This window comes from Mixophyes fleayi, chromosome 2 (assembly GCF_038048845.1).
Source record: "Mixophyes fleayi isolate aMixFle1 chromosome 2, aMixFle1.hap1, whole genome shotgun sequence".
NCBI lineage: Eukaryota > Metazoa > Chordata > Amphibia > Anura > Limnodynastidae > Mixophyes > Mixophyes fleayi.
Window position 1 is genome coordinate 247,122,996 of NC_134403.1, and position 14,684 is coordinate 247,137,679.

The window sequence follows — 14,684 nt, forward strand, 5'->3', positions numbered from 1 at the left end:
GATTTAAGCACCTTAATTAAGAAACATGTTTTGTATTCCTATGCCTGAATATCCTAAGACACAGCAGACAGTCAACACACCCCTACAGCCTGAGGCTATTCTATGGATATAAAAAAAGAGCAGTGCAGTGTCAGGGGGGCACTGATGGAGGAAAGATCACGCTGGTGTAGGAGGTATGGTTCCTGCCAGCTGACAGAACGGGAGAAGGACTGCGAGGACCCTTGTTCCTCTTCTTTTGGATAAGTTACCCCAGGTCTTGTGAATCTGTGTGCTCGCCAAAAGCGAGGCAACAATGAAGCCGGACCACTGCCCTGCTGGCTATTACTGGGGCTTCGCACTCCCAGGAAAGCCTACAGTCGGATTATCCAAGGTGGCCATAATAGGACAAGTATTGTATTGTAAGTTCTACTCTCGTGTCCATTGTACCGTATACCTGTAAATGTTACGCTTGTACATATGTTTGTTGTTTGAACAAATCTTGCAAACAGTGGGGAAGATGGATTCTTGGATTTCACATAAAGATTTCCCTGGGAAACTCAAAATTCTATTCTGCAAACTCTTGTCACATGTATCTTGTGATGTGAGCATCCAAATCTCGAGGTACCTTTAACTCAAAACCAGTATAACTTACAGAAGTTGGGGACATGATTTTGAGTCACTAAAAGTTTGTTTAGATAAATTGCCCAGACTGTCCCATATGTTGTTTGCTGGGACAGTATTTCATTGCTTCCCTAAAGCACCTATGGGTGGAAGAAAAGAAGGCAGATCTTATGTCTTCCATCATAAAGTGAGATTTACGTCCTGTTTTCTTAAACAGATGAAATTTGTCACCAAAAAGCAGTGAACCTTCACAAAGATGTGTAGTCAAACAATTTGTACATTGTACATCTGCTGCACAAAGCATTAAGCAAAAGGGCTCTTCTGTCTACTACCGTTACGGCTACACTTCTGGCTAAAAAAATCTAAATAGTATCTAAAGAGAGCTTTCATTTCTTTATTTAAAAAAAATAATCCACTTTCATGAAACCCAGATTGCAAACTAGACTCCTAATTTTCTCCCGAGTATCCCTGCATAAAGTATTCATTCAGATTCTCAGTGCTCTCAAAGCTCAGCCCATAACCACTCCTGATTTAATAAATGTTCCTGCAAAATATATAATCTTGAAACACTTCTTGATTTTCCTACTAATCAGACCTCAAAGATCCTCCAACAGTATGGTAGTCCTTGCCGATAGCCACAGCAGCATCCACGTTTGGAATTACATCCCTCTTAGAGGCTTCATCACTTTGAAAACCATACATATGATATAACCTCTTAGGATTAGATTGACAACTGTCCAATTGCTACCATTCTTTACTGGAGAGATCTTAAATGACTTTAGTTATCCTTAAAGAAAGCCTCCTGTATGGATTTTGGGAGTGGTACAATTTGCATACCTGGAGCTTTGTAAATATGTTCAAGCAGGACCTCTACTGTCTATCTTAACCTTCACTTTTAGATGACAATAAATTTTCAACTTCATAATTAGATAATTCCCTGTATATTATGAATTTCCAAACAGATTTGTGACCTGGCTGTTTCCATGCAATGGCAAGTATAGAGATCTTTATTTGCAAAGGCTTTCATCACCCAGTTTACAAGTTCTTTAAGTTGCGCCATGATCTGCTGCTAGCTTCTTATCAACCACACCACAGGCAGACTCTAAAATGGTACAGAGAGGTGTAACATTACCAATTAATGTAAACAAACCAAGAACAATGCACCTTTTTTGGTGCTTACCTTAAAGCTGGTGTTTACTTTCTTTGGTCCCAGGGTCCACTGTGCTGCAAAGGACAATGCCTTTGCAAAGAAAGTAATTTGCAGTAGTAATGCTAATAACCGTCTGCAGCTTCGATGTATCTACGTTGGAGATCCGGAAGTGTTTGCAGCTCACAAACACTCCTCAACTACGTGTTATGGCCGTATCCACTGCTCCTTCCCTTGAAAGCAGGAGCATGTGTCCCACGTTTTCTGCTCTGGATTTAGCAGAGGAGTCAGCCATTTTGGCTAGTATTTTGTGAGCGGCTTTACACAAGACTTTCTGGGGCCATCCAAAAAATACAAGGTAAATCCCATTTCCTTTTCATGTCTGTTCAGCTGAGCAAGGAATTAATCATTTGTGAGGGCTGCTAAAAAAATCAGAAGAAAAAACTACTGCATAAAGCTGTCCACAGGGACCCAGGGAAGAAGCAGAGGTATAACGCTTAAACTAGTTTATGGGATGTTTACTGATTAAAGATCAAGAATATTTATACATGCTCAAAAGACAATTTCATGAATACATGTGAAAAGGAGACTTGATTCTGTACAGCTATAACAAACTGGACAGAAAGTGATTATTGTAATTTTACAGCTGTGACATGTTTTTTTTTTATATGTTGCCAGGTGATTAATGTGCAGTTGCCCAGAACTATAAGAACCTCTGCCAATAGTAGGCATCATTCAAATATTTATAATCCTACTTTGACTCTGAACTTGTACAATTCATAAATTGCTGCATTTCATTTACCATGTTGAGTAGTGCACTAACAGACAGTGCTTTATAATCACTTACCCAGTTCTCGCTTTAAAATTTTCAATCAACTCTAATTTCTCAGCAGTCTCTCCAATCCAGTATTTGTGTGGGATAAAGAAACTGGATTTTACACGGCACTGAGGACAACCCCTGAAAAAGTGACGAGGGATTAAGTTTCTTTTGCCTCTTAAAAATATATATATATATATAATTTTTTTTATTTTTTTGCAGAGCTCTGTTCTTGAATACACAAAACTGCAAAAGACATGCCCATGCAAAAAACATTTGCAACACATGTAGATAAAACAAAGATCAAACTTACTTTATAACCTCATTCTCGAAGTCTCGAGTCTTCCTCCAACGCTTAATACACCCAACACAATATGCATGACTACAGTTTGGCAAAATGCCAAAGATCCTTTCCTCTGCTAGCTGCTTATCATACACCTTATCCATGCAGATGCCACAAACCACATCTCTGCTACGTTCAAACTGCTTGTTGGAATCCTCCTACAGATAAAATAGTAAGTTATGGAATAAATGTAATTACAACAATTCTTGTTTTTATCTTTACCTACCTTTTTTGAATGTATAATTTCCATAGATGTTCGATGCTTTGTTCCATCTTGGCATTCTGCTTGCTCAGTCTTGGAGTCACCCGTAAGAATAGGGCTAGACACAGATCTTACAAGTCCTATAGAAAAATTGAAACAATTTACTGTGACCTATTTTTCAAACCGACAGTTCTGCCACATTCACATAAGTATATTTCTATTTAAAAAAAATGTCTTGTGAAAGACCATCTAGCTTTATCTGTTTCTACCAATTTCAGGAGGCATTTTATAGCTGTGGTAAATTGAGTGGATGGACACCACCTCATTGGGGAGTCCTTTTAATGTGGGGTAATGGCTTGTTAAGTCTTACACAAAGGTCTCAACACTCCTGGCTGAAATGCAATAAAATTGGTAAGCTATTTCAACCTTGCAAACAGCTAAGGATCCATGTGGGGATACTTGGCCAAATGTATAGTTAATATCTGTTATACTTTACATTTCTGTTGCGGTACAAACAGTAATATGATGCAAGTTGTGTGGTGTGAAGAGATTGTAGCAGCTACTAAGGAAAAAGCAGTTGCTATTACTATTAGGCTCACAGAAAGTAAAAATTATGACTTGTGGCTAAGCTGGTTTAAGTTGCAGAATTGGTGTGCAAGCCTCAGACGGGAGAGGGAAACACTTATCCAAGCAATCCCTGCCACTGTAGATTGAGAGCGATTGCATAATATATCAAGTTTATGGTCCATGAAGCAAATAAAAAAAAAAAAAAAAACTTGCACCCTACTGGGAAATTAATCCACAACACCTGTGGATGAGCACATATCCGGTCATGTTCTCCACTCAATACTTCTCTAGGTCTAAAGAGTATTCTTTTACACAGTACTAAACAAAAATATAAAAGGATTTTCTGGCATAGCAACCACTGGGCCTTGGGTTTGTCTTCTGGGACACACGTCAGAGTCTAGTATTTAACAAGGTAAATGGCTAAGACTGTTCATTTTGGAGAATATAGGCTTCAGTAAAGAGTCTTGGAGGTAAGAGCAGTATTGGAATGCAAATTCATAGTCTGCGGTCCTCAATTGCCAACCCGTGGCTGTAAGGTGGTGGCTGACTTTGCGATCACCCCAAACGCTCTGTACACTGTCGGACTGGTGCCTAGTCCCCGCCTTTCACAGCTAGCATCTCCGCTCTAGAGACCAGGTGGATCGTTGTGTTCCCGGAGCTGCACCGGATTTCCTTGACTTCCATGCAGTGGCTCCGATTTGCATGCTGATGGAGGCAAGCACAATATACCTCAAAAGTCCAATCCAACTAGGTTGTTCACAAATAACATGAATACTATTATTTTGGCGCCCAAACACATAAAACCATCATTACTGTTCCACACAAGGTACGTTAGTGCCTCCCCCAGCCTTTTGTCATTTGCATTTAGCTTCCCAAGATTGGACACAGTCTACATATCTACAATACCATTACAAGACTGTGCAAAATCACAGCAGAAGATTGTCAAGCTCCTCTTCTTCTACTATAGAACTCGCTTTCCTAACTGCTAAGGATTTCTGCGCCAACATTCCCCACAGCCCTCAGTGCACCACAAAGGAGCTCAATTTATACCGTCCGTGATACAAGCCTCATTTGTGATCACGACTTCTACAGCTAATCTGTCAGCCTTTTCTTAAAAGTGCTTATTTTCTTTTTATGATCTAAACATATAAAAAACAAAACACATTTTCGCTTGTTCTGCCTGCTGCAAACAGCTGCCTATGCTACTCATGCTGATATTGTAACCCTTACTGGATATGCACTACCATCAAGTGATTTTATATATTACATCTACTGTGATCATTCTCACTGCTCTCCTCACTTTATAAGTGGTTGAGCTTTAGTGATCAACTGTATACAACTTGTCAATTTCTCATTGCCATCTGACTGATGGTTAAAGGTCATAAAATAATGTTACCTTGAATCTAAACTCAGTGGCTGCGGGAGATACCATCCTGCTTCTGATGTTTTAAAACAAAGTGACCTATATTTTTCTACATTGATTGGGAATCCCTCTAAAGCGCTACACAACAGATCTTTATAGATTTTCATCACTACATAGGCTTTGAAACGATGGATGAAACTATTTTTTGAGAGACATATTTGTGAATAAAGTAACACTCCTAAGCATACCATTATTAAAGCCCTTGAAAAGACTTGTGGCTGCTCTAAAGCATTGCCTGACGCGGCTGATATGGGACCCAATTCGGACGACAATTCATCGCCCGAGACCCCACTCATCCCCAATGATGTGATTGCCATAGTCACAAAAACAATTTAATCAGAAATTAGAGCAAATGTCTCAGAGCTTCGTTCAGAAATATCAGCACTCTGTTCTCGTACAGACATTGTTAAAAATAAGTAAGAATCTCCAAACAGCAACAAACCGATAAGGAGATTAAGGTCTGCTTGCATATCCGCAACACCTTTGAAGATCAGATAGAAGATCTGGCAAATTGCAATAGAGGCGACATCCGGATTAAAAAATAAAAAATAAAAATGGAAGTACCAGAATCCATTTCTACAGAAGCCATGCCTAATTACCTTGAAGGTCTATTCTTACAAGTTATCCCCGACCTCTCGAAAACCTGTTCCATCTAGACAGGGCACACAGAGCTCTACGCCCAAAAACAAAGTTCAGATCAGCCTCCCCAAGACAATCATATGATTCCATCACTTTAAAACTAAAGAGAGAATTATGGCATCTGCTAGAAACATACAACTAGAAACATACAATCAATTTCTTATATTGGATCACATCTTCAACTGTACCAAGACTTAGCTCCTTCTACATTGAAAAAGCATAGAGATCTCAAATATAACAGAAGTCTTACGTAACCATTCGATAAACAAGTGGGGCTTCCCCTTTCAATTGTCTCCAAAGATGGCCGGAACCATTCAGTGAAAACGCTGGTCAAGGCCTTGACTTGTTCAAACGTTTCCACCTTATACAGGGCTCTCTCTCCCCACTTCCCTATGAGGCTTGAGTAGCCATGTTGCATTAATTATGACTCACTGTTTGCATTCATCTTGTTTAATGTTTAACACAGGCTCATCGTGTACGCTGCCATACTTAAAACCTAGGGAAAGCTAGTTTTTAGGCACCCACCAATTTTAGATTTTTGTACTTTTTATTTTATTGCTATTACTAGAAAGCTTTTCAATCACACCCCCCTCCCCCTTTTTTTGTTCTCTCCTCCCAATAGAGCGTAAACATATGCTAGATTAGAGTAGCTTAAAATGGATCTGGTGTCTTACATTCACTTTTTCTCTGTCTTATTTGAGTCCATTGTTCTAGTTCGAATACTAAATGTTTATAAGGTTGAAATGTTTTGGTTTACTTGTTTATGTTATTTATAATCCCTGACTTGTTACATATTTGGGTTACTTCCCCGCACATGTGCTCAGAACTTGGAATAGTACTGACAATATCTATACATGATACATGTACCTCTCACAATGCCCCCACCCTCACTACTACACCTAAAGAGATTGCGTCACACAACTCACCACATCTCTTTTCTAAATCCTGACGCTCACACTGAGATCAGGACCACATTACCTTATCCCCCTTGTTCCTTATGTGTTTTGCCCTTTTCACAAACCCGCTACTATCTTTGCATGAAGCCTCCACATCCTCAATGCTAAAGCAGAATCCACCCCACACCGTCAGCAACCATGAATCTCAAAATAGTATCTCTTAATATGAACGGTCTCAACTCACCAAACAAATGCAAAATGGCTCTGCAATACTTTTAGTGCAAAAACCCAGATTTGATTTTCTTGCAAGAAACACACTTCAAGGCCCCACATTCCACATTGGCCACTTCACATGCTTTTTACTCTTCTGCAAACGCAAAGAGGAGGGGTACAGCAATACTGACACACAGTAGAGTCCCACTGACTATTGACTCAGACTTCTGACTCCCTCGGCAGATGCATCATCCTCAGAGGCACTTTAAACTAAAATCCCATAACCTTAGCTTCAATATATGCCCCAAACGTGCAGCAAGGAGCCTTCTATGCAGACTTCTTTCAGCAACTATCTCAATATGCAGGAGTTATGACCATTATAGGAGGGGACCTAAATACTATTCTAGATCCAATATTGGACAGATCCTGCCAAATGCATATTTCTGTGGGACACACTTAAAAGTCAGATATACTGAAAACCCAATTGAAGTCATTCAACTTATATGATGCCTTACAAATGTTTTATCCATCTTCCAGAGCAAACACACATTATTCAGCCCTTCATGACTTACACTCGAATAGATTAATTTTTGTAGACCATTTCACAATCCAGAGGCTAGGAGATGTCCGGGTCTTCACTGGGTACTTGTCTGACCATGAAGTGGTTGAGCTGTCACTGGCACTTACCCCATACCACCCTCAATTGTGCTCCAGATGGCGACTTAGTCTTTACTGCTTAAGCAAGCTCACAAAGCCACTATATGTGGTATCCTTATCAAAATCAAAAAACCAGACAGAAAGATAGAGAACGTATACAGGAGCTTGAACAACAAACAAGCTACATCTCACCACCAAGCCCACCCAAGCAATGCTTATACACCAATCTCTCTTAAATGACAATTAAACCAATCAAAAACAAGCGGCTGTTGCAACCTATGGGTTCAGCAAAAATATTATGAAAAAGGCAACAAAGCCGATCCTATCCTTCGCACCCGCCACACACGAAATAGAATTATGTATTTGAAAACTTACATGGGTTCCCCACTTTATGACCCTCAAAAGATTGCACAGAGATTGAGATTACTACACTTCACTTTATAATTTGCGTCAGACAATAAATGACCCAACCCAATTTAAAGTATTAAAAATTACCGCCGCTCTTGCCAGCTACCCAAACTCACCAGAGGCCAATTAGCAACATCACATCAGAAGACATTTCGGATACTATCAAAACACTAAAATGCCAATCTGCCCCAGGCCCAGATGGATTTTCCCGCTATATATTACCAAAAATTTGCCCATCAACTGGTCCCCATGCTTACACGGTTGTTCAACTCAATCTTAAGAGACAGCAAATTTGATGGGGCCACCACTGGAGCAGGGATTGTAGTTATACCTAAACCGGACAGAGATCCAACAGAGGTGAGTAGCTACAAACCAATATTAATGTAACTTTAAAGCTTTTTGATAAAATACTTGCAAATAGACTGGGTGCTGTTCTTCATCACTAGTTCACCCCGATCAAGTTGGATTCGTTCCGGGCAGGTAAGCTTCAGACAATACCAGAAGAATAATCGATCTAATCCATATAGCTAACAGTACATCTCTACCTGCTCCGGTGGTTGAATTAGATGCTGGAAAAGCGTTTGACAGAGTTGCCTGGCCCTTTATGTAACACTGGTGAGCATGGGGATCCAGGGGCTTTTTGCAGCTCTATATCACAATCCCATAGCCTCAGCTTAAGCCAACAGCTATACATCCTCTACCTTCATTATAAACAATGGCACCCATCAGGAATGCCCCTTATCTCCCTAAATTTTTGCCCTCAATATGGAACCTCTGGTGGCTAGAATTAGAAATAATCTGGACATCACAGGCATTCCCACGAGTTCTAAGGATCACAAGATAGCTTTGTATGCCAACGAATTTATACTACTTACAATATCTAAACCACACATTTCTCCTCTACCCCACCTCTAAAGAAATATCGTTCTATAGTTCTTTATCAAATTACAAAACAAATGCGGACAAATCTGAAATACTAGACCTTAATACTCAACATATTACCCAGTCAATTAAAGCTTATGACTTCCAGAAACATAAAAAGATAAAGTACCTTGGAGTTTAGCCAAGAACTATTCCCTACTATAGTCTGCCAATTTTCCTAGACTCATTAATACAAATCAAATCTGATCTCTCTCAATGGAATAAATTTCACATTTCATGGGTCAGCCGAATGGCCAACCCATGAATGTTAACACGAATATTTTACCCGAGCTACTTAATTAATGGCATATGCTCCGAAGTTCCCTGCATACCCTTAAACATTTACAACACGTTATCCAAATTTGAATGGGCAGGGCAAGTACGAATGCGTACTCTCTAAACATCACACTTCGGGGGCGTGGCCTGGTGGAGCATGGAGTAGGACGTGTGTACTGGAGCTCCCCAGCCCAATACGATTAAAATATCCTGCTAGTCTCTCAAACCTGGTCTGGTTCTGTGGGGAAGTTGACCCGCGCCCTCCAGCCAAAGTTGCGATCGTGCTGGCGGGTCAGGGTGGCTGCTGCTGACACCTATGTCCGGAACTGAACTGAGCCTGCAATTCCTGTGACAGAAGCGGCGACTCCTGTCTCTGCTGGAGTTGTGCACTTCTGGGCCGATGCAGACATCTTACCTGCCCTCGTTGTCTTTTGCTGGGTGCGTGGAGAACGAGCATCAGGCTGCACGCAGGACAACTACATCAGTGTGTTCCCGTCGTGGAGTGAACAGCGACACCATTTTGGGGTTGAGTGACTGCGGAGAGCAGGCCTGTATACAGATCTCTATAGCTGGAGGTACAGATCCCATAGTCTCGCTGACTATCTGAATCTATTATTGCTACCATAGAAGTTCCCTTCTCTGGCACAGTGGAAAGAGTATATTGTCTCATTATACTTTGTTTGAGGGCCCTCCCTCTGAATCTCCTGTACGCAGATGTCGTCTACACTGTATACACCTTTCCTGACTTTTCACTGCATTGGCTGTATACTCCTGTGACCTCTGAACACTGGCTGTGTATCCAACTGCGGCCTGGGCGCTCTATCTGTGGCCTTCTTTTGTATCACAAGCTACCTGTATACCACCCCATATTGCATCAATTGACATCTTTATATAGAGGGTGTCACTATGGGTAAGCACTCTGCAACTACTACTGCTAGCAGGCTGGAGAAATATGCACGTTACAATTCCCCAACAGCCTCCGGAGGAACTCCTGTATCTGAGCCACAGGCATCTGTCTTCCAAGGACTCCGCTCTGCCTACAGATGCTGCTGCTACCCTGAAGGTCTTGAAAGCTATTGCTGCCTCTGAAAAAGGGCAACTGAAAAACTCAGAGAGGTGCAGGCTGACTTGTCGTTGATGCAACAGGATTTTCAGAAGATCCGGGCAAAGTTCGCGGAGACGGAGGTGTATTCCCTGGCACACTGGTAATACTGACAGCTGGAAACGGTGACCGGAAAACGTGGCAACGAATGAAGAAGCCGGCAGGTAACGATGACGTCAGATTCAAGTTGCACATTATGTTTGCTGTTCTTAACCTCTTATTTTAAGGAGCCACTGCCCGTACAATGTTATTTAGAAAGCACAATACATTGTACAGGTGCCTCGCCATTCATTAGTCACCACGGTTTCCGGTCACAGTTTCCAGCAGTCAGTATTACCAGCGTGTCAGGGAATACACCTTCGGTATATTCCTGTCTGCGTATCTGGTATCAGCAAGATGGTCATCGTAAACAGGTACCCCACCTGTCGGGATAGGATAAGGAGGGTTAGGTTTACTATTCAATGCAGTGTCACATTGTTTTTATATGCAAGTACTGTCAGATGTCAAGGTACGTTTATTTTGTATGTATTATTGTGGCTGGGTGTCTGCCTGGGTCTGGAGGGATGGTTCTTATGTTGTGTTACATCATGTGTATTCCCTAATGTAATGGCGACGGGGAAGCTGATAAGGGTTCAATAAAGTTTCTGAACTGGAATGTTTGTGGCCTAAATGATAAAATTAAATGGTTTCTGGTTATGTCTCAATTAAAGAAATATGAAGCAGAGAGACTGAGACTCATCTAGTGGGACTGTTGGCTCTTAAGAAACCATGGGTTGGATGGGCTTATGCTACTCACACCTGCCACTGGAGGGGGGTGTCTCTCCTTACACGCAAGTTAATTTTGTTCTGGAGGCGGTGGAACCTGACCCACTGTTACAGAGGGATTGAGGGAGGTGGACCTCTCTTAAGAGTATTATGTCTGGAGCAGGCACCCAGACACTATTGCTATTATTTTGATACCTTATTTTATGCTATATGTAGGCAGGTCGTACTATTCCGGTTTTGCATGTCAATTACTGCTATGTTTTTATATTCTTTAAATATATCTAAAGTAAGATCCTAACCTGCTTATATTTTCTGACATTTTCTGATGTATGATGTGGTTTGACAATGTATGCATGAACTTATGACACTGCTATTACCCCTGCATGGATTTAGTTTTAATTGTTATAGCCTAGTGTTATGGGCTCTTATGTTGAGTGGAAAAAAAAAAGTTCTATTTAAAAAAACAAAACAAAAAAACAACAAACTTCAGGAGGCCTGGGCCTCCCAAACATATTAAAACATTATCAAACATGTCCCAGTGTATTCTCTGGCACTCACCCCCTTCAACATGGATGGATTCATACGGAGTCAGATTTACTACAATTCTACTACTTGCTCTGGATACTACAACAAAGGACGAGACGGTTGGCCCAACTTCCCACTGCACGTTTTTCCGTTTCCATTTGGGACCTAGTGACTAGGTCCTACAAATTACAATCCGAATACCCCCTGCTAGTTGCACACTGGAACAATAAAAAATTTGTACCAGGTCTAGATCCTAAAACGTTTCACCACTGGACTTCGCACCACTTTTTTGTATGGGACCTAGCCCCAATGAGGTTTTTCCCTACATTTTCAGATTTGCAAAATAAAAAAAAAAAAAAAAAAAAAAAAGGGAGATTAAAACTGGCCCCACAAAATTTTCTAGCAATATCACCAACTCAGACACCTTTATCAAATATCAAATCCTAAAAGCACCTCTCCCTTCAGACCAATGCTCAACCTTGGAAACACTGTCACAATTCTCCCACTACCAGAGGCCTGATATCCGCCTTATACCAACTGATTGATAACTTTAATCAACCAGAAAGACACACATGAGTTGGCACGGGAGCAGGACACTGGGGAGACCCTGACTCCAAAAGAATGGTCAAAGATTAGAGCTAACATAGCCAAGTCTTCAATCTCCGTTAGAATAAAAGAAAATTCCTACAAGCTTTACTACAAGTGGTATTTGGTCCCCTCCTGTCTCCATACTATATTTCCAACTTCCACAGACTGTTGGAGGGGTTGAGGATTGCGTGGTACCCTGTTGCACGTTTGGTGGAATTGCCCAAAGCTACAATCTTAATGGTGACAAATTAATAACCTTATTGAATCTATTAGAGGTTAAAATGTCCGATTCCCCTAAATACTCCCTTCTTCCCAGGCGTCTCTCCGACTCTACCTGACCCACACAATCTCATTCTAAATGCAGCCAAATGCTTAATTGCAGCTTTCTAGAAAGACACACTTGGTCTTAAAAATTCCAATTAGGTACTACTCTCACAAGAGGATTCTACAGAAGATTTCATCTATCTACATTTTCTAACTCACTAACAAGCACACTTAGCACCTTCTGTATAATCTTTTGTTAGCCTACCAACAGTGAATTGCTACTTTTGACAGTGCATTTCCCATGTGTGCGATCAGCTTCAATGTGTTCCTCAGGTCTAAAAAAAAAAAAAAAAAAAAAAAAAAAGGACTTTCACAAGCAAGCCCACCAATACAATCCTATACACCCACTAGGCTGCCTCCCCTAATCACCTTTAAACATGCAACAGAATTATCCATCACTTTACCAGGCAAGAGAGATCGGTCCCACAACAGGATCCACCTTCATCTTTGCACACTTCAAGTGCTCAAGAAGATCTATCGTGCCCTGCACAAGTTACCAATAACCATTTCTTAACTTTCCAAATTCAATTTCAGAACCTCATTGTGACCTCAAGCAATCAGATCCCCGATCTGAATACACAAGTACAAATTGAGAAAGGCCTCAGACAAACCCAGAGACAGCGAGCCTCCCCATGATATCAATGCTCTTTCTAAGCTTTAAAGACAGAACATATTATGGAGGTCGCATGGGGAATGCCACATTCATGTATGACAATGTTAAACTTCAATTCTTCCAGAAACTATCCACAATGACCATTACAAAAAGACGTTAGCTTAGAGACCAAACACCCTCCAAGAAAGGGGTATTCGTATATGGTGTCCGTAGCGGTGTACAGGAACAAATAATAAGACAATACAAGGCATAACATTACAGTACAAAAGCAAACATCACAACTAAATAAATAGGGTAGCTCAGAGCACAGCTAATAAGAAAGGTTGAAGTAAAGCCAGCACAGCAAGAAGCCAGCTGTGCACAAGAGTGTAGGTGCAGCTAACAGGTTAAGAGCAACTGAAACGGTGCAGAGAAAAGCAGGAGTGAAGTTAGTGGGTAGAAGGCTCAAGAAGTAGGAGGGCAGAGTTGCTGTAGAGCAACGTTAAAAGTTGTGAAAACAGGAGGAGGAGGAGAGAGGACCCTGCTCAGAGGAGCTTACAATTTAAAGAGAGGGGCGGAAAAACCGAAGACTCAAGGAAAGTGAATTGGGGACAGGGTTGAATCGAGCAAGAAAAGGGAAGAAAGAGAGGTAGCTGACAGTTAGGCAGACTGGAAGGCTTTTAAGAGGTGGGTTTTTAATGCCCGTTTGAATCTGTTAAGATTAGGGGAAATTCAGATAGCACGGGGGGAGATCGTTTTAATGGTGGGGTGCAGCACAGGAGAAGTCTTGAATACATAAGTGAGGAGGTAGAGGAGAAGAGAGTAGACTATTGTTGGGCAATCGCAGTGGGCGGGAAGGGGTGTGAATAGAGGAGGCTAGATATTAGTGAGCAGTGGATTTGGCGAGGACCTTGTAAGTGAGGGTGAGGAGTTTGAAAATGATTACATACAGATGTGGCGCAGCGAGAAAGGAAGAGTCTAGCGGTGGCATTGAGCATAGAACAAAGAGGTGCAAGATGAGTGGGGGGGCCAGTGAGGAGGAGGTTACAGTAGTCCAAGAGATGATCAGGGAGTGGATGAGAGATTTGATAGCATCCTGGGAGAGGAAGGGCAAGCAATGTAACTGGCAGGATTTGGCAAGAGAATGAATATGGGGGGCAAGGGAGCGAGAGGGAAAGTCAAAGATGACACCAAGGCAGCGAAGTTCGGGAACAGATAAGATAGTGGAATTGTCAACGGTGAGAGAGGTCAGAGGGGAAGGGGGTTCTAGATGGATATCCTTTCAAGCTCATAATGGATCATGTAAAAATAGTTCTTCCTAGAGAAGAAAAAAATGCTGATGCATCTACACGAGTCAAGTCCCAAACATCAAGTTTCTGGCACTTCAGCTTTCCAGGTAGCGCTCTCAAATCCTATAACAACTCTATGCCCTTAATACCCCTTGCAATAGCTTCCTTCTCACATCTTCCTGTCATACATTTCTTATCTTCACCCCCTCTGTTAGAAGCTAGCTCACGCATTAAATACATTTTAGTTAGTCTTCAACACCTCAGCCTCAATTCACTTATACTGCTTTCATACAGCCACCCCTGCAATTTCCCAGTCTTTTCAAGCTGGGTTTTTGCTGAGTCTCCGAGCGTCCCAGCTCAGAGACCCTGTTCCCACTGCACCTTGGACCC

General features: G+C 41.5%; 1 protein-coding gene across 3 annotated transcripts in view; it reads right to left on the minus strand.

The window, feature by feature from the left end:
* LOC142138792 (putative E3 ubiquitin-protein ligase makorin-1) overlaps window positions 1-14,684 on the minus strand; it is a 60,515-nt gene that overhangs the window by 15,236 nt on the left and 30,595 nt on the right. For 2 of the 3 annotated variants that reach the window (XM_075195741.1, XM_075195744.1), the window contains exons 4-6: window positions 3,134-3,249; window positions 2,878-3,065; window positions 2,595-2,705 (exon numbers count right to left, since the gene is read on the minus strand). In XM_075195741.1, coding sequence (XP_075051842.1) covers window positions 2,595-2,705; window positions 2,878-3,065; window positions 3,134-3,249 — 415 coding nt within the window. The remainder of the gene's footprint in view (window positions 1-2,594; window positions 2,706-2,877; window positions 3,066-3,133; window positions 3,250-14,684) is intronic. The other variant, XM_075195743.1, reaches the window with a different exon arrangement.